The sequence below is a fragment of the Dysidea avara genome, chromosome 7 (genome assembly GCF_963678975.1).
Source record: "Dysidea avara chromosome 7, odDysAvar1.4, whole genome shotgun sequence".
NCBI lineage: Eukaryota > Metazoa > Porifera > Demospongiae > Dictyoceratida > Dysideidae > Dysidea > Dysidea avara.
Window position 1 is genome coordinate 3,360,366 of NC_089278.1, and position 18,965 is coordinate 3,379,330.

The 18,965-nt window shown below is 38.5% G+C and overlaps 3 protein-coding genes across 6 annotated transcripts in view; 2 read left to right on the forward strand and 1 right to left on the reverse strand.

Moving 5' to 3' along the window:
* Nucleotides 1-246: 246 nt before the first annotated feature.
* On the reverse strand, nt 247-3,834 carry LOC136260987 (ADP-ribosylarginine hydrolase Tri1-like). The gene is made up of 8 exons (XM_066054942.1): nt 3,563-3,834; nt 3,403-3,507; nt 1,264-1,520; nt 1,111-1,216; nt 913-1,063; nt 652-864; nt 495-600; nt 247-446 (listed from the first exon to the last, which is right to left on the reverse strand). The coding sequence occupies exons 1-8, from the start codon at nt 3,710-3,712 to the stop codon at nt 290-292; spliced, it is 1,245 nt and encodes a 414-aa protein (XP_065911014.1). The 5' UTR covers nt 3,713-3,834; the 3' UTR covers nt 247-289.
* On the forward strand, nt 3,790-10,318 carry LOC136260970 (peptidyl-glycine alpha-amidating monooxygenase A-like). 3 transcript variants are annotated; one of them, XM_066054904.1, is made up of 19 exons: nt 3,790-4,048; nt 4,097-4,151; nt 4,211-4,298; nt 5,519-5,616; nt 6,816-6,896; nt 6,946-7,059; nt 7,110-7,190; nt 7,236-7,318; nt 7,413-7,463; nt 7,515-7,567; nt 7,717-8,061; nt 8,144-8,257; nt 8,424-8,496; nt 8,555-8,774; nt 8,827-9,000; nt 9,056-9,153; nt 9,218-9,314; nt 9,367-9,391; nt 10,025-10,318. In XM_066054904.1, the coding sequence occupies exons 1-19, from the start codon at nt 3,944-3,946 to the stop codon at nt 10,266-10,268; spliced, it is 2,199 nt and encodes a 732-aa protein (XP_065910976.1). In that variant the 5' UTR covers nt 3,790-3,943; the 3' UTR covers nt 10,269-10,318. The 3 variants fall into 3 exon arrangements, with proteins under 3 accessions (XP_065910976.1, XP_065910975.1, XP_065910974.1); XM_066054903.1 differs by having other exon boundaries at nt 3,791-4,048; nt 9,926-10,318; XM_066054902.1 differs by having other exon boundaries at nt 3,792-4,048; nt 9,367-10,318.
* A 24-nt stretch (nt 10,319-10,342) lies between these two features.
* The window catches only part of LOC136260997 (DNA damage-regulated autophagy modulator protein 1-like), a 10,832-nt gene continuing 2,209 nt past the window's right edge, over nt 10,343-18,965 (forward strand). The window contains exons 1-4 of one of the 2 annotated variants that reach the window (XM_066054957.1): nt 10,343-10,810; nt 10,862-11,017; nt 12,023-12,068; nt 12,952-13,217. In XM_066054957.1, the coding sequence (XP_065911029.1) occupies nt 10,465-10,810; nt 10,862-11,017; nt 12,023-12,068; nt 12,952-13,111 (708 nt within the window). In that variant the 5' untranslated portion in view covers nt 10,343-10,464 and the 3' untranslated portion in view covers nt 13,112-13,217. Of the gene's footprint in view, nt 10,811-10,861; nt 11,018-12,022; nt 12,069-12,951; nt 13,218-18,965 lie in introns of those variants that run through there. The other variant, XM_066054956.1, reaches the window with a different exon arrangement.

The following is an 18,965-nucleotide window of genomic DNA, read 5'->3' on the forward strand; positions in this document are numbered from 1 at the left end:
GCTGCTGCTGCTGCTGCTGCTGCTGCTGCTGCTGCTGCTGCTGCTGCTGCTGCTGCTGCTGCTGCTGCTGCTGCTGCTGCTGCTGCTGCTGCTGCTGCTGCTGCTGCTGCTGCTGCTGCTGCTGCTGCTGCTGCTGCTGCTGCTGCTGCTGCTGCTGCTGCTGCTGCTGCTGCTGCTGCTGCTGCTGCTGCTGCTGCTGCTGCTGCTGCTGCTGCTGCTGCTGCTGCAACAAGTAGGTTGACAATATTGAATATATATGGTGTGAATTAGAAACACAATTACAATTTCATCACACAACCCTTCTGTGCAATTTTGTCGACAGTTTTTCTCTTGACTGTTCCCATCGATTCTGGAAGTCTGCCAGTATTCCAGAATGCTGGGCACTATCTGGCAATGCTTTGAACTGTTGTACCAATGTGCTTACATCTTGCTCAAAATCCTCCATACTAAACCATAAATTGGCCACAATTTCATAATACATTCTAAGGTCTTACTTCTTATATTGCTTTGGACAAGGGTTGAGTTTTCTTACTATCTCCTTGTTACCATTTTCTAGTAAATCATAACCACTTTTGACCAGCTTGTATGGCTCAGGAAGATCTAATTTCATAAGTGGAGTACACTGAGTAGCTGACTAGCTGAATAACTTACCAACTTGATGTGGTGAGGGAAATGAGTGTTCGTCTACTGGTGGGCACACAACTTCTGCAGATAGTCGAGTAAGTTCCTCAGCGAACAGTGTTATTAAAGAATTCAGGGAGCATTTTTTAGCCCATTCCTCAGGGATACCGCTAGCCCCATAGTAAGCACCAGCAATCTGACCATAAATAGCTGCTGTAGTATCAGCATCCTTCCCAAGATTCACTGCAAAAACAATATCTAACTGTCGATGGACAGTTGCAAAATTCTTACCCACTAGTAAGCAGCCATCTTTGAATGTAGATGAATTATGGAACGCCCACAGAGCAGCTTCTAAACTGTTCACAACATAGCCATTTCCCTTGATATCTGGAGGCTGCTTCTTAATGAATGATCCCTTAGCAACTGGAGCTACTTCAGTGACCTACAATAAACAGCTCAAGCACATAACTAGTCATGGTCTGTACTCACTAGAGGATGTTTCTCCCAATAGTCAGCTACTGGTGAATACAATGGAGATAACAACTGTTGTTTGGTAGCACCTTGAAAGCATCCAACCAACAAGCCAGCAAAATATCTACAGGAAGAATTAATGTCACACTTAGCATTACACAAAAAGCTCACTGGCAAGCCTCTAGTGCAGCTGGGGAACCATGGGTAACTCGAGATGATTCCTTGCTCAGTTGTATAGCAACTGTAGGATGTTTGTGGTAGAAGATGGGTACAGGACAGAGACGCATTAAGGAGCCATTTCCTGAAGCTCGTTCTGATGTGCCACCACAATAAGGCTCAGTTTGATTGGATGATTCAAACTGGTGCAGTGCTTTACGTGTACACATTCCAATATCAAAACATTCTCCATTGCTGGACAAGTGTCCTTCCTGTATAGTGATTACATACCAGCTTGACCAAATAAAACTAACCCATACAATACAAATTGAGGTATATACATTTCCAGTAGTTTCAAATTTAGAACTTTTAAAATAGGACAATAAGGCATTATAGTTAGGGATGCAGTGTCCTGAAGATAAGTTGATGCTTAAGTTAGTCTGTTGGCCACCTATAGTCCACGCCAATAAGTTTTGCAGCCTGGTCACTTCACAAACCTACACAATCTACTTTGTGGTGCAGTAATGCTTCACTTAGTGGCCATTTCTTTAATAAGACTACCTTGTTCACCTTTAGTAGGTAGCTAGGACTGAAACAATACATGGATCATGCAAATTTTGATTTTTTTAATATATATATCACAATATTGATATTACCATGGTACAAAATACTAAATCTTGAGGATGCAGTTGCTTTTTCTTTACCTAGAATATTAGCAATATTGTACTAGTCTAGATATCGTTGAGCGATTATGAAATTTTGCTACTTTCACAATTCACAATTATATGATGCAAAATATATCATGATTATACAATAACTATCACAATGTTATAACTTTACATGCATCAATAGCACAACTTTGTATGAATTATATAATATACAGTGAAATTGTGTACAACTGTTCATAGGCAGTTACAGTGTAATACAAACAATATAATGGATAATAGTACCTTAGAAATTTAGCAGTTTCTAACAGGTATGTTTTTAAACTAGTAAGACTTATTCACACAATGAACTGTCTCAGAAGTGTAGGCTTGTTTTCCACATTGAGTTCTTCCGCAACAGTATGTGCCACCATTTTGAATTTACCAGTACACATTTGCATGTGATGTGACAACATCACAATTATTCAATATAATACCATCACAATGTTCACAATAAACATTGATATAAGGCTAGGCCAAGCCCTGCAGATTAGGAGACTGAGATACTCCAATAGAGCAGTCAAACACTCTAACACAACATACACTTCAACTGGAAACACGACGATGATGATGATACTAGTAGTAGAGATGGGACGATACAGGATTTAAAAGTATCGATATATTGCCGCAAAAATATCATGATACAGCGATATATTGCGATATTACATGCATGTCAAAATACAGACACACAATGCTGCCTTGAGGTAATATTAATTTGATAATTTGGTTGTAAACTTTCATCTACATATCAAATGTTTAGTCTTGCATGGCCAGACCACATTTTTCTTCCTTTTTGAGTGTACCAACTACCACTACCACTCTTAACAGGAAAAAAAGCAGTCTGGCCACACGAGACTATCCAAAGTCATGCTAAACACAACTGTGTATAATAATATATTGTGATACATGATGTATCGATATATTGAAGTTTATATCGATTCATGTATTGACCTCTCACGTATTGCGATACAACGATATATCGTCCCATCTCTAACTAGTGGATTACAAAGGATATACAGATATACTTCACGACCTCATTAATAAAGTCACCTTATTATCAAGGCCATTTTTTTTGTCCAAGTTATGGCCTCGTTCATTCACCATAAGTAGAACATACCACTTCTCATTTGAGAGGTAATTCATTTAAATTGTACAAGCATGCAACACATAAAAATTTGTGCCCAAATTTTTCTCAAGAAGAATAATTTACGATTGGAATGCACTACCGGACCATGTTGTAGCATCATTAACAGTTGACAAAATAAAAATGTATGATAGATATGTAATGATCAGGTCCTACAGGCATCTGTGATGCCTTCTCAACCTGATATTATTAACTGAACACAAAGCAAGGCTGGAGTGAGGGGGGACTGGGTTACACAACATACAGCCTATGAAGGAGCCCTTAGCAGTTGCGTTGTGTGTAACTATGACAAAGTTGATTGCTCACCTGATACCACTGCCAATACCTCTGAGCTTGATCAACAGGATTAAATCCTTTGCAGTGAATCAGACTCTCTGTCAGACACAAAGCCATACTAGTATCATCCGTCCACTGGATAAAATCATGCAGTAAGTCATGGAGGGGGAGTGGCTAGTTAGCATCTTACCTGTCCTGCAGACAGCGAGAACTTTCCGCCACCCACCATGTCAGTGATTGGCTGGAATGATCCTGGTGGCATTCCTTCCACAGTAGTGCCCACAGCATCACCAACAGCTAATCCTAGTAATGAGCCGAGAGCTCTGTTGAGAGAATCCATTCCAACAGCTTGAACAGGGAAGAATAAATAAAGCAATCAGTAATTTGCTCACAGTTAAGTCTTGTAACTAAGCATTATTTAGAATAATTATGTCTTTCTCTGGCAAAATTATTTTTCATGTGAAAAAAAATTGTGTGCGTTTAAGTCAGGTACGATGACGAGTAGATGAATCATTATTGTTGGGTACAAAGAGTTCTTCGAAGAGATCATTATCAAGCGTTATAGGCTGTCATGAAACTACTGGCGTTACTCAGCCTTTTATTTGCTGTATGGGCGACAGGTTCGACCAACACGAAGCCATTGTCCTTAACAATACCGTGGTCCAGCAATACCAAGGTATTTATATGTGACGTCGTGTCGTGATATTACGTGTTCATCCCATAGGCTAATGATTATCGTTGTGTAGCTGCACAGGTTCCAGCAGAGGCTAAATATCTCGGTGAGTCAGTATATACACAGGTAACATAACATCATTCTGGTGGTATCATTGTAATGTAGTGAGATTTGAGCCAAGAGTCAATACCACTTCAGTGCATCATATGCTGTTGTTTGGATGTCATGTTCCCTTCGCCACTAATCAGACATGGTATGTATTGTGTATCTGTGAGAGACATGTACATACGACTGGCATTGTTCAGAGTATATGGGCATATCAGCTGTGCTGTCTGCCCAGGAACAATAATGGTATACTATCTAATTTTCCCTGGAGGTATACCATTTTGTCAATTAAATTCTTAGAAAATCGGTTCAAAGTATATTACTGCAGTGTGTTCGTTATTCAGAAATGGAAAAATAATTATAATATTGCTGTGACCAGAAGCTGTCTAAATTTCCTTGAAAATATACTATGGTCAAACACGCTTATTGATTATTTATTTGGAAACGAAAAAGAATCAACCACATGTTGCTGTGACCAGAAGTTTTATCGTTAATCCATTGTGCCTATGGCTAGCCACATTCTTCTTGTCTATTTAGTCTATCCTGAAGTAGGTCTTTTGTCTTATCCAAAGATTGTAATGTTATCTTTTTTTTATTAAAAAACATCATGAATTGCACCAGTGCACCTTAACAATGTGTGGGACCTAGTTGACATGGTCACTATAATGAGCTGGTCTAGTCATGAAGTACACCTTAGCTATGTTGACCTACTTGACATGGTCACTATAATGAGGTGATCTTATTGCAGAAGTGACCGCAAAGTAAAGTTTTACTGTGCAAAGTATACACATGGCGGGGTAGTGCACATGGCGGGGTAGTTAATGTGTCACAGGAAACCATAATACAATGTTACAGGAAGCCATAATTATGTTGTACAAGGTACAAGGGTGGGGTAACCAAATTGTTTGTATAGCTCATGTTAGCAAGAGCATATAATAATAGTAACCAAGAGTGTCGAACAGCATATTGCCTCTTGATTATTAAATGGTAATTGGTTGTTATGGTAATTTGAAATGTGTATGCGGCAACACATCTTTGTTCACTAGTTTTTTGTGTTATTCAGCCAAGTAGTAAACAGTATAAGGACAGTGAAACAAACACGCTTTGAGGGATCCGCTTACAGTGCCCAGTCAGAACTCTAACATTAGCCGTTTTGCTATTAACGCTATCATGTTTTCACTTGTTAAACTAAATACAGCGACCATCAACAGCAACGCAAATGAACAAGTACTGAAATATCCGTTTTACTCTACACAATCATTAATCATGAGGTAATACGCCATTTGATACTCTTGGTCGCTACAAGAGTAAATAATGGATTTACTCTTGGTTACTATCATATACTCTTGATGTTATATCTCTCACTAGGGATTGCAAGGCTATGTCCAAGTTATGTAGTGGCAGTTTCGCTGCACACATTTTGTTTGGATGGGGACGCAATGCCAGTGGCATCCAACTCCCTGAAGGTACAGCTATTACTTATAGCAATGGGTCAGTTGTATCATGGATAACATACATGAGTTTGCAATGGTGACGTCATTCCCTTAGGAAAACTAATAGTTTTAATTTATTGTTGCTAGGGTAGTCTTTGATAGGTCATGCTGTCGATTTCATTTCATTTGACAGATTGTGCTGCAAGTTCTGCTTTGTGTGTGTGTGTGTGTGTGTGTGTGTGTGTGTGTGTGTGTGTGTGTGTGTGTGTGTGTGTGTGTGTGTGTGTGTGTGTGTGTGTGTGTGTGTGTCTCTGTGTGTGTGTGTGTGTGTGTGTGTGTGTGTGTGTGGGGTAAATCAATCCTTTCTAATAGAGGATATGCACTAGGGCTGAAACAAATACTAATACTCGGAGAGTACTCGTTAAGGATTTGGCACTCAGATAGTAAAATTGGTACTCGAGTATTCGTTAGGATCACATGACCCAGCTCACATGATGTATTTGTCATCAGCTAGTGACACAATGAGGGCTGTTTTTGATTAGCATTTTTTTTTTTGTCAGGACTAACATCAGTGCTTTAATACAGTGTGTGTATCATTGTTGTTACTTGAAAAGCTGTAAACTGTTTAAGGTTAGTACAAAACATGTCAAATGGGTATGACTACAAATAGCTAGTATTCGTGAGTACTCGATTGTTAACTCTAGATAGTACTTGAATACTAAAAAACCATGATCATTTCAGCCCTACTGAAAACATTCTAATACGCACGTGATTTTTTAACACATCATGACGATGAACAAATGTATTGTTGCATTTGGCAGGAAGTGCGAATCAATTCATTTGGACAGTAGACCAGTTATCAGCATTTCTTACAGAGCAGTGATTTCTTCTTCCTAGGAGGTAGTACAACTGGCAAGTGAAAGCCTGCCCTTAGCATTAGTGTTGAGTTGTAGTCTGAACCGCATTTGCTACCCACACTATTGTGTGGGATTCTCACAAATTTTCAATAGTTGTTCACCGTCAACTTTCTTGGAAAATGCACCACTTTAATTGATCATTTTTCTTTCGAATAATAGTGTGTATATCCTCTATTCAGCTAATTATAGTGTGACAGTGTCTTCTTGTGATTGTTTGTAACTTGTTGGGTACTGGATCCACAACCAAGACGAGTTGCATTAAGAATTTCCTAATCATTTTATATAAGGATCTGTAGTCAAATTGTATTTTTTCAGGTGTTGGGTTCAAGGTGGGAGCAAGCACTGACATCAGCTGGTTTGTGCTACAGCTTCACTACAGCAGTCAGCCACCTTCCAGTGAGTTACAGTTACTACAGAGAAAGTGTAGTCATTAAGTTCTCTCCAGCTCAGCCATCACCAGGTCTCATCGTACAGCTAACTGATGGGGAGAAGCAGTCAGTGGCTGGTGTGTACGTATTAGCAGCATATGGGTACAAGCCTATTCCACCTACAACTGATGGTTTGTATACTACATGTTGTGTATCACATTGTTACAGTTCTTATTTCTAGTGGTCAATTTTGATCTTGCTTGTCATCATCATGGGAATCCCATTGTCCCTATTGCATTTCGTGTCCATGCACATTCCTTAGGTGAGTGATATCTGTGTCTTCACTGGTTTAGTGGGTGTGGCTCAGGTATAAAGATCACTGGATATGTAGTGAAGAATAGCGGGAAAGAATGGGTGGAGCTTGGTAGCAAGAGTCCACAGGACCCACAGGTAGGTGGAACATAATTTCTTTGTATTATGCATTATGGTCATCTATAAGAATGTGTATAACTATATCTTTCTACCATCTTATATACTACATTAGGCATTCTACCCCATTGTAAGTAACGTCACTGTTACAGAGGGAGATTATCTGGTAAGTAAATACTACGTCCATTGTTAACTGCCTTATATGGTAGTCATATAGGCTGCTCGTTGTGTATACAGCAGTATTGGTGTTACCCAGACAGTCCACATTGGGTAAGAAACTGACATTGTACTCCTACAGTAATTGAGTTCTCCCAGCTATTTGCTATAGAATTAGTATACAATATCTGTTAGCACCATAACTAATTTTTTGTAGTAGTTAGGTAATTATACTAAAATGGTGAACAACAATTGAACTCTAGGGCAGATACTTCTGATGAGATGTGCAATTTTTACATCATGTACTCAACTGCCAACACTCCTTCAGCTGTTACCTATGGCAGCTGCTCACAACCAGCTGAACAGTCCCTTGTGTTTCCTGAGGAGGAGGACGAGGAGGATTATGAATGCCCCGAAATTGTACCACCTGTGGACTGGCAGAAAAAAGAAGCCAACCTACGAGTTGATGACCAGTGGGCTCTCAATGGTGTCAGCGGAAATGGTGCCATGTCTGTACTTGGTTTGTCATTGGGACAGGTCACTGCCGTACAAGCACATAATGGACATGTCTACATACTGCACAGAGGAGTGGTCGTCTGGGATTACAAGTTAGTTGGGGGAAATGGCTACACACATGTATACTTGTAGAGTTTACCTAACCGTTTGATGATGGTTGCCTTTTGCCAACAGATCTTTTGACCCAACTGATCACTACACTGGAATAGCTGATGGTCCTATACAGCAGCCAACTGTACTACAGCTAAACAGCACTGGTCACCTGGTCACAAAGTGGGGAGAGAACAAGTACGTTGTGTATGCACCATAGAGGAAGGTAGTGAAAGGAGCAACCATATGCAAGTATTCTGTGTGTCCAGTGTACTGTCAGCAAATTGTTTTAAGCATGTCGAAAAATGGTGGAACTTGGCCTGTTCCATCTATTTGTGAAGATTGCCATATTTATTGTCTGTAGGTTCTACATGCCACATGGCTTGACTATTGACACAGCAGGAAACTACTGGATAACTGATGTCGCCATGCACCAGGTTATATAACCACCATGTTGTTTGTACCATCTACATTGTGGTGTCTCCTTTGCTCTAGGTGTTCAAATTCTCTCCACAACATGAGCAACTACTTGAGCTTGGTGTCAAGTTCACTCCTGGCAATGACCACAACCATTTTTGTAAGCCTGCTTCAGTTGCTGTGGATGCAGTTACCGGAGTTGTGTTTGTTGCCGATGGTTACTGTAATTCTCGTGTTGTGGTGTTCTCTCCAACTGGCCAGTATGTAAAGGAGCAGAGTGCTGCAGTAAACAATATTGGTACTGATTATGGTATTACTTGTAGTTAAGGTGTAGTGTGCTTTCTGTCTAGTACTCAACGTCGTCCATAAACTTGTCATTGTTGAGAAGCTTGATCAACTTTTGGTAGCTGATCGAGAGAATGGCCGTATCATAGCATATCGATTACAAGATCTACGCTTGCTGTGGTCAATGGTACTGCCAGAGCTTGGTGGAAAAGTGTACTCCATAGATGTCGATAGTTCAGGTAATGCTTTCTGTGTAACACTACAACCATATATAGCTAGTGTGATTATAATTAGCTGGAGTCCGCCTGTTTGCTGTTAGCACTGGATCTGAGGTTGGAGTCACCTATGACCAATCTGGAATTGTGTTGGATAAATGGGGACCACTAAATGCTGTAAGTAACACTACCAACTTTATTATATAGTTCTGTTTAGCTATCTTTTGTGTGTACTATATAGAAATTCCTTAATCCTCATGATGTTGCCATGGATACTGATTTCAGTGCAGTGTATGTAGTAGAAATAGGACCCAACAGAATATGGAAATTCACAAGAGGTTAATTAACATTATTTCAAAAAGTTACTTTTGTATTTTTATTCACTTGCAGAACCCAAGAATGATAACACAACCAGGTTGTCTATTATTCCCAGTGTGTCCCCACTGTCTAACACACCACCATACTCTATTAGTAGTAGTAATAGTAGTAGTCACTCACTAACTCATTCTTCATTTACTGTCCCCATTCCTGTAGCCTCATCTGTGTCCCTTACTAGTATCACTTCAACAATGTCTCATTTATTAAGTACAGAACACATGGCCTCATCTCATAGCAGTGGTGAGATTACTGTTAGAGTTAGCCAGTCAATCTTCACTGTTACCAGTAAGAGTGCGAGTTCTTCTATTTCTCCACCACTGTCAAGTTCTACATCTACTATTAGTAAAACTCAATCTTCTCACTCACTCTCAATTATTGTTGCTAGTAAGAGTTCTTCTAGGCCCCAGACATTGTCAAGTGTTCTCACATCTAAGACAATACAATCATCTACTAGTAGTAAGACATCTTATAGCACAGTAGTTACTACATCTCCCCAGTCAGTCTCTATTGTTACTTCTTCAAGCTCTTTACCACTGTCAAGTGTTTACACAAAGTATCTGTCTAAATCTAGACCAATACTGTCACCTACTAGTAGTAAGACAACTCCTAGCACTGCTATTACTCCATCGTCGTCATTCCATGCTAATGTTGCCACTTCTTCTGATAACAGTGTTCTCAAAGTTGTGGCGGTAGTGTTGACACTGTTGGTACTACTGGTTGGTCTGGTGGTCATTTGTTTGACTATGATGTACTGCAACAATGGTCAGTGGTCACGCCGGAGGAGGATGGACTTGAGAAAGAAAGCTTCTCAACTTTTCAATAATGGTGGACACCGAGGATTCGCCAAAGTTAGAACATTTGACCCAGATGCTAGTGATGAAGGAGATGAAATGACAATATTTTCAAAAATGTAAAAATTAAATATTGAGATGGTATACAAAAGCGGATTGATTGTTCTATTAGAGTGTTTAACTGCTTTGCGAAGGGGGCAAACTCCTTCAGCGCCTGTGGTGTTTTCCTAGGTGATGAAGAGCTGAGAGCAGACACTAGTAACAAAAATGCTTCTTTGTTATTTATGTGTGGGCGTGGCTGAATCACGTGTCATTTGCAATGTGGATTTTGGCGAAAGAATCTCTCCGTTACTGGATAGTACAAGGTGCCACCATTGTGTTGAGTACAATATTTGTGTGCTACGGGATAGCAGTATCACTGGGCCATGTTCCCGCCTGGCTTCCAATGATCAGCGACTGCGCTGTGCTCCCTCCAGAGAAGTACATCTTTAGACTGGGAATAGTGATCGGTTCAGTATTCCTTGCCATGGACTCCATTTTAATATACAACGCGGACAAGTCATATTCTCATTCAAAACTTGGTCTACTGCTGGGTATGGTGGGAGTTGTAGGAATGTCAATAGTGGGAGTGGTCAACGAGAAAGAGGATAACGGTGTACACTCCAGTAAGGATGAAATAGCTATATCAGTTAACCACTTATCTTACCTCTATACAGCTGCAGCAGTGATGATGTACCTATCCTACATCATCTACATGGTGGTGTTCTCCTTCTACTCTGGTGCAGAGCCAAACATCAGCACCATTTCTCTTATTATCAAGAGAGTGTGTGCTGTACTTGGAGTAGCAATTTTCACAGCATTTGTCTTCATGAGTATCCTTTATACCATAATTAGTTTTGTGTTGTACCCCTAATATCCCAGATGATGGTGTTGGAGTGCTATAAGGAAGCTCCTACTATGCTCCTATAGTGAATAAAAAAGAGGCAAAGAGCAGTAACCTCTTCTAACAATCAGTGAGATTACAGAACAGGCAAATACCCTAATAGAATGTTCAAAGACTTTAAAATTGAACCTCTTCTCGCTGTTATCTCACTGTTGTGTAGATAAAAGTTCTCTACCTTTTCATATACAACACCAATACATGAACACTACAATTTCTTATTGGTGCTTTGATAAAACATTCTTTAGATATTGTCTTGCTCTATCACCAAACCAGGCTTGTCATTTGTGTTCTTAAAAGCTAGCTTATAATCTCCCCAGCCACAAAGCTTGTGTGCAATCCCTGATATGGTTCCAGCTGTAAAGCTCCTGTAATACAATGTTTTTTATGTACGCTAATCACAACATAGCAGCAGAAAATTATGATCATTTTGCAGCTGCATGTTTGGCAATAAATGAATTTTCAGCAGCTGTTGTTATAGCATGTACTAGTGATGCAATAAGAGATTTTGCTGATTAACTGATCAGCTGAGATTAAAATTTACATAACTGATCCAATGTTTGTTTACTAAAATTCCGCATGTATTTTGTAAAATTGTTTTTTGACTCAGTTTTCATGAAAACAGTATCATCAGGGTCAGTAAAATTAATCAGCCAATTTAATATGCTACCAATACCGATATTGCTGAAATTTGGCTGATAAACCAATTTCTGATTATTTACTGATTAATCGGTGCATCACATCAGCCATAAATGCTGCATTTAGACTATATAAATTCTTTTTCTGTATATAGGACACTTTCAACATGGCTGTTACATATACCGTAGAGTGTAACTATTGTTTATCTCATAATAGTTGAGTGACTTGAGTCAGTATACCTATCTCATGTCAGTGACATGATAGGATTCATGGATGTTCCTTAACTTTTACATTGCAGGCACAGACTGGGATAAATATGCAATTCAGATCGCGATCTGTGAATGGTAAGTATGACCTATACTGTTATTGCACGCATGCAGGATACAGCTCATTCTTGTATTCTGTGGATAAATGAGTTAACAACACAGTACATTAGATGGAAAATAGTTAGCATGATAATTGAGAGAAATAAATATGCTAATAGAGCAGTCAATAGCATCCAGTTCATGTAGTCTAAGTCTGTTGTACTTTGGATTGAAATGAATAACCAGTCAACAGAAATTATTTAGGTAACTCTACCACATTCAAGCCTATATGGTCTAGGTATTATGAATACAGTATTCTTTACCAGTGTTGTTACTTATGTCAGTCTGTTTTGAGTTATGTAATATATAATATTACTTTTTGTGGTAGCTAAGTAAATATAACGAATTATGCTATAAAAACTGGTAATATAAATCAAGTTACTTTACTTACAAATGTAACATGATACCTAAGCAATGAAGTTACTATAACCAATCTAATATTAAGTAATTTTATTACTACAAGTAACAAAGTTACTAATCTCGTTATTAGTCCACTGAGTAACACCTAGCCACAACAAAGCAACTTGAAGCCCACCTTGAATTAATCTACGAAGCTTATTGACTATAGTTTCTTTCTCTTGAATACAATTATAACCAAGATTCTAGCAATGCAATCATGTCATGTGATAAGGTGGTAGTTGCACACATGACAGCTTAAGGTTGTGACCACAAAGTAATATAATATGTAATATTATTATAGTTACTTTATTTTATGGGTAATATGTAACTGTAACTAAATAGTTTTAGTTGCAAGTAGTAATGAGTTATTTTTAAAAAGTATTTGCCTCAACACTGTTCTTGACAGCTTATTAGGATAAATAAATTTCTGTGCAGATGTGTTACTTAAGATACATTTTGATAGGGTTGGAACAATAGCCATAATGGTATTCAATCTGAGTTTTGCTGGTGATATGGGACATCTGTATTTGTGTGAAGTTCGTGTACCTTGTATCTCCGATGAGAACAACTGTCATTTGGCTGATCAGTCTACTAAGAAAGATGAAAACAAGACAGTAGTGTAGCAACTATTTATTAATATATTTATGGTGCTTTTTATATCATATTCATGCATGTACATTTGTAGTGTAATGGCTATACACTGTTAAAATATAAGTGTATGTATATATATACTTGTAAAACCGGGGTGTTACAACTGCACTCCAAAATAGGGTTATGGCTGGTGATGTCTGTTCTATAAGACTGTGTTGCAACACCCTCTTTAGCTTTGTAGCACCATGTGTCAGAAGCTATGATTGCACCTATTCTATAACACTCACAATATGATGCATTGGAACAGCCCTTTAGTTCTGTATAGCACCATGCATGTGTCGGGGCTATATATGATTGCATCTTTTCCAATATGATGGTTTGTAACACCACTTTTAGTTCCGTAGCACTGTGTGTCAGGGGGTTATGATTCCACCACTTGTAGGATAAGTTGTTGCAGCGCTAGCAACACTTGTAATCAGCACCATGGCCACCAAAAAGATCACAGCAGCACACCATTAATGTAATTAAGGTGCTTTGAGTACAAAATTTCAGGCTAATGTAACAATTTTCAGTTATTAACACCTCTATATGTACAGGCTAACACCGTACAATACTTCTCACTCCATTCTGGAGTCTATACTATGACAAAACCTACCAACAGCAGTACTTATGTTAGAGCACTACGTCTCATCAGGATCCAGTGTTGCTGCTGCATGTCTCCAGTAGGTTGACAACACATCTTGTAGGACATAACATTATGCTGGTGTCTTAAGTACAGTATTTCTACAATTTTATTTATATCAACCAATTACTAGTCTAATAGAACACACAATTACTGCAACCACTGTGGAGATATTATGGGAAAAGCAGATGATCATAGTCTGGAGATCAGCATATTATATGCTGTTTGTCCTGTGCTTCAATATAATTATTAAAAGCATTTTTGGTTGCATAGTAATTGAAGCCTTACCAGCACAAATATTCTTTGTGTATATTTATAGTGGCAGGTCTCATCAGCTGGTTCCACTTAGAGTGGAAGTTGGAATATTTCTTCCCTCATCATAAAGACACGTTCTTAGTCAATAGGTGTACAAACTTCTGATATACTATTGATTTGATTTGGAGCTTAGACAGATGTCCTTTATTATAGAGGAGGTGCCCAATTCAGGGGTGGCATTTTTAAAGAGGTGTGGTATACACATGTATATACAGAAATTCTCATTGCTGGTATCCTGACAAGTTGATATGACAATTTTTTTTTGTTTTTGTTTTGTGAAATGTGATCTTAATTGTTATGAAGGTATACTATGTGGGTAAAATTTATTCTCTCAGTGATCATGCACTGCTTCTTATTCAAATGTCACCAGCTGGTATATGTTCAGAGGATGCGTTACTATAGTTTCATCATCATTTCATGTCACCCCAAGATTGCATGATAGCAGTGATAATGTTACACTGGTACTGAATGGCTTTTCTGGGTGTTGTGTGGTGGGGAAGGGATTATGACTTTGGTACCATAGATATACAGTATGAGGTCAAGTTGTGTAAGAACAGTTAAGTAGACATTAAGCAACAGCCTCTCTATAGAACAGGTCACAGAAGTTTAAATTGTATGCATACAACAATGATGTATTGCTTATTTCATGTCTCTATATATTACATGTGCCGATGTGGGCTCCTCATACTCCCAAGATATTCAAAAAATTGAAATGCTCGGAGAAAAACTGCTGCTAGGTTTATGTACAGTCAGTCTTACTATAGTATAGATTGCTGAACTCTAGACTCTTGGTTAACCAACTCTTGAAGTCTGACGTACTTAAAACTATATATATACATGAAATAGTTCACACTGGAGTGGGTTCGGTTCATGTGCACTTTCTCTTCTCTCCCCTAAATCTCTGGACGCAATCCGTATTAGTAGAGGTCAGTCTAGCATGCACCATCAGCAGATGAGTCAAAAAAAAAGTTTAAGAGAGCTATACTGTGAAGGTGATAATGAAAACCCACTACATTTATACCTTTTGTCATCAAGTCTGGTGACAATTTAAACTTTAGTACACAACTCAGTATTGTCCAATATTCCTATTGTGCATCACTTCTAAAGTTCTGGAATGACTGATTTACAAACAACTGTTTAAGCACATTTCCAGCAACACCTCACAACACCAATTTGACTTTCAAGAATCAAAATCTACACTTCAACAGTTATTAAATTAACATACTTCCACGATCTTGTCTCTGAAGTGGACACAATTTATTGACTGTTTTCACCACAATGAAGTGTTTACTCTATTGGTGTTGCTGACAATGGTTTAACGATTGCTAGCTACCTCAAGTACAGGTCCCAGTATATATGTACTTGTTAACGTTTAGCGCTCAGGTTTTCTACCAGTCATCTCTGGGGTACAAGATAGCATTCTGGGGCATCAAGTTTGCTCAAGCATGAAGTTATTCGTTGATAACACCAAGTACTACAAAAGAATTAAGGACATTGTAGACATAATTCATCTACAAGAGGACATTCTGTTTTTTCTTGGAGTATTAGAGACAATCTACTACTCAGTTTTTCCAAGTGTGTTTTCCTACAATTTAATGTACATCTTATCACATCAATAACTCCACATTACCATCTTCCACTTCCCACAAAGATCTTGGAGCCTTCTTTTCATCTGGAATTGTCATTATTTATTCATTTTGTAATGCTTTTTGATGCAGGAGAGTCTGCATCAAAGGTCTGTGAGCAACCTGTACCCACAGTCAGAAATGTACAGCTATACATTAATTAACTACATTACAATTACTTATTACTAAATTTACTAGCTATATAGAGTAACCATGCTAGTTTGCAGATCACGAGTACAACATTGCCAAAGCCCTGAAAACTCTTGGTCTACTCCACAGACAGTTAAATACTAGTATCTGCATTGCAACTAAAAAGAAACTATACATAGCTATATCCATATAGTGCAATCTTGCTTACTACACTGTTCACCTGTTTGGAGGCCTCACATATAAAAGACCATAAATATTGCTATGCATGAAATAAGTTTCACCTCTCACTGCATGTGATGCTTTCTATAATAAAATATAGGGATTTTTTTGGCACTACCGTTGGAACAGCTATATAGCTAGCTCTCAGTACACCATCTGGTTGATGTATGTATTAACTGTTATCATGATAAGTAAACTATTATTTTACCATAGTATATAAGTCACAAGGTATGGCAATAACTGTTTTAGTATTACACAGCTCTAAAATGTTTCTGGTGGATGAATAAGTATGCTGTAGCTAGCTATATTCATTCTGGTACTCAGATGCTTAAGGTAGCTACACAAGCTGTGCATGCAGTGCAGCTTATGTGCCTGTATTATATTAACTTAACTTCACTTCACCTCATAGACTGGGAATCTGGGATATAAATCTCAAATAGCAATCTGTGAATGGTGTATACAATTATACATGCACATACACTTGTGGTCCGAGCTGAATGCATGCTATTGTATGCATGAAAAGGCCACCTGACAACAGCTGCTCAAGTTATTGCAACCATAACAATGCTTATAAACAATGCTGAGATGTTTATCAGTGAGCCAAATGTATGAATGTGTGCATGTTGACATAGTTCACACTGTTAATAAAAACTGAGGATCTCAATAGGATGAGCCTCAATGATAGCTACAGACTTTAAGAGTTGGCTTGCTGTTACCTATACAGGTACAATAGAAAAATCTGTTGCATGCAACTTATATAGCATATCAAATTTTGCCATTCTTTTGCAATGGATTAGCTGTAGTGCATTTCAATCTGGGCCATGCGTATATGTATAGCCACATAGCTAGTAGGTATTTCCTCGGGGGTGGTGCTTATCGATTAGAGATTATAAGCCCCCAGGGTCTGGTCAAAAGGCCCATACCAACTTAGCCATCCCTGGTTGAGAATTTGTTGTTGTCTGTGGCTTGGAGTAACCTTGTTCCTTTTCTCCATTGTGCACTTGCCTCTCTTCTACAGACAACTTTGATGGCCAAGCTGTTCTTGTTGTCCTATGAGAATTCATCATCATGACACTCTTAATTGTTAGTATCATTTATAATGCCCTTTCTCTGTCAAGACCATCCTGGTGATCTTAAGGAACAGAGGGTTTTATATGACACTCTTAATTGTTAGTATCATTTATAATGCCCTTTCTCTGTCAAAACCATCCTGGTGATCTTAAGGAATAGAGGGTTTATATGATGATGGCCTACAGCCTGGTGATATTTTCTGTCCTGACTTTCAACATGGTTGTTCTGCTTATTTTGATGTCTCCGTACGCAGCACTATTCAGCCTGCTTTTATTTCCTCCTCTGATCATGTGCTAGGGTATCTGCTGCAGCTGGAGAGGTGGTCAAGGATGAGAAGCATTTGGCAGCTGCATGTGGAGAAGGCTGGATTTGATTTTGTTCCCTTAGTTTGGAGTGTGGACTCCATTTGCTTTGAAAATGTTAATAGTTACTGCTGACCACACCACCCCTAGAAGTGGTGTCACTCCCAAGCTGAAAAGAACCAACTTTCTGGAATACTATATATAACAAAGGGTAGAGGGTTGTCATCATCGTCACTGTCTTGAAGAGCCCAATACCTTAAGAGCATTAGTTTGCCACAGTGCAACTCCCCTCTTTATGTATAGTACTGAGCTAGTAGCTAGTTATGTAGTTGTAATTAAGTCTTATTAGAGTAATTTCATTTTTTTCCCAAAACGGAAAAAAAAATCGCCTTGGCCCCATACCATTATACCATTTTTGTTATGAAAAATCAACAACTTTTGTCACATGTTTAATTAATGGTAACCGACTTCAAAGAGATACTTGGAAGCCTTTTGTGGCATGAACTCAGACACGAGGTACAGATCTGTGCATTGAACGTATTGTGCACTTTCTTGACACTTTTCGACTGTGCAGTATTAACACTTGTGGAAGGCTTCTATGACTGCTTAGAAGCCGGTTACTGTGCAACAAAAGTTGTTGATTTTCAGAACAAAAATGGTATGGGACAGACGACCAGACCCTGATTGATTGATTGATTGATTGATTGATTGATTGATTGATTGATGGATTGATTGATTGATTGATTGATGGATTGATTGATTGATTGATCAATTGATTGATTTGTTTAAATGCCCGCAAGTACTTGGCCAAAGGCATTCTTCATATTGGAGTGTACACAGAACATTACAACACTGATCTAAACAGTAACTACAGCATACAAAGCAATGGCGGATCCAGGATGGGGCATTTGGGGCAAATGCCCCCCCCTCAAGAAATTGCATACAAGATCGAGATACTCTAATAGAGCAGTCAATTACTCTAATAAAGCAGTCACAATGTTCATGAGGCAGTGTAGCTTACCTATGAAGCTATAAATAGGATTTTATTTTACATAACAGACGTGATATAGTTGGTAAAGGATAACTAGCTATTATTGTTGTGACCTTTATTTATTTATTTTTTTTGGTCTTCATCTGGTTTTCAGCAAGTTTTTTTGGTCTTTGACTGATTTTCAGCAAGGTGCCCCCCCTCTTTCCAAACTCTGGATCCGCCCCTGCAAAGCTAAGACAATTCATTATATATATATATATAGAAAATAAAAAAAAAACACAACAAAAACAAACACAAAACAAACAGATTAATTTCATGTTGTGCAATAGGTATAAAATTACAAGTAACAACATAACACTAATAGACTAAAACATTAAGCTGAAGTCAAGCAGCAAGTGGGACAGTGGGCATGGGGGCAAACAATTAACAGATTAATTAACAGTTTCTTGTTAAAGGTCTGTTACAAAATCCATTGCTGTATATTCTGACATATGCTAGCAGGAAGGGAATTCCACCTCAAAAGACTGGTGT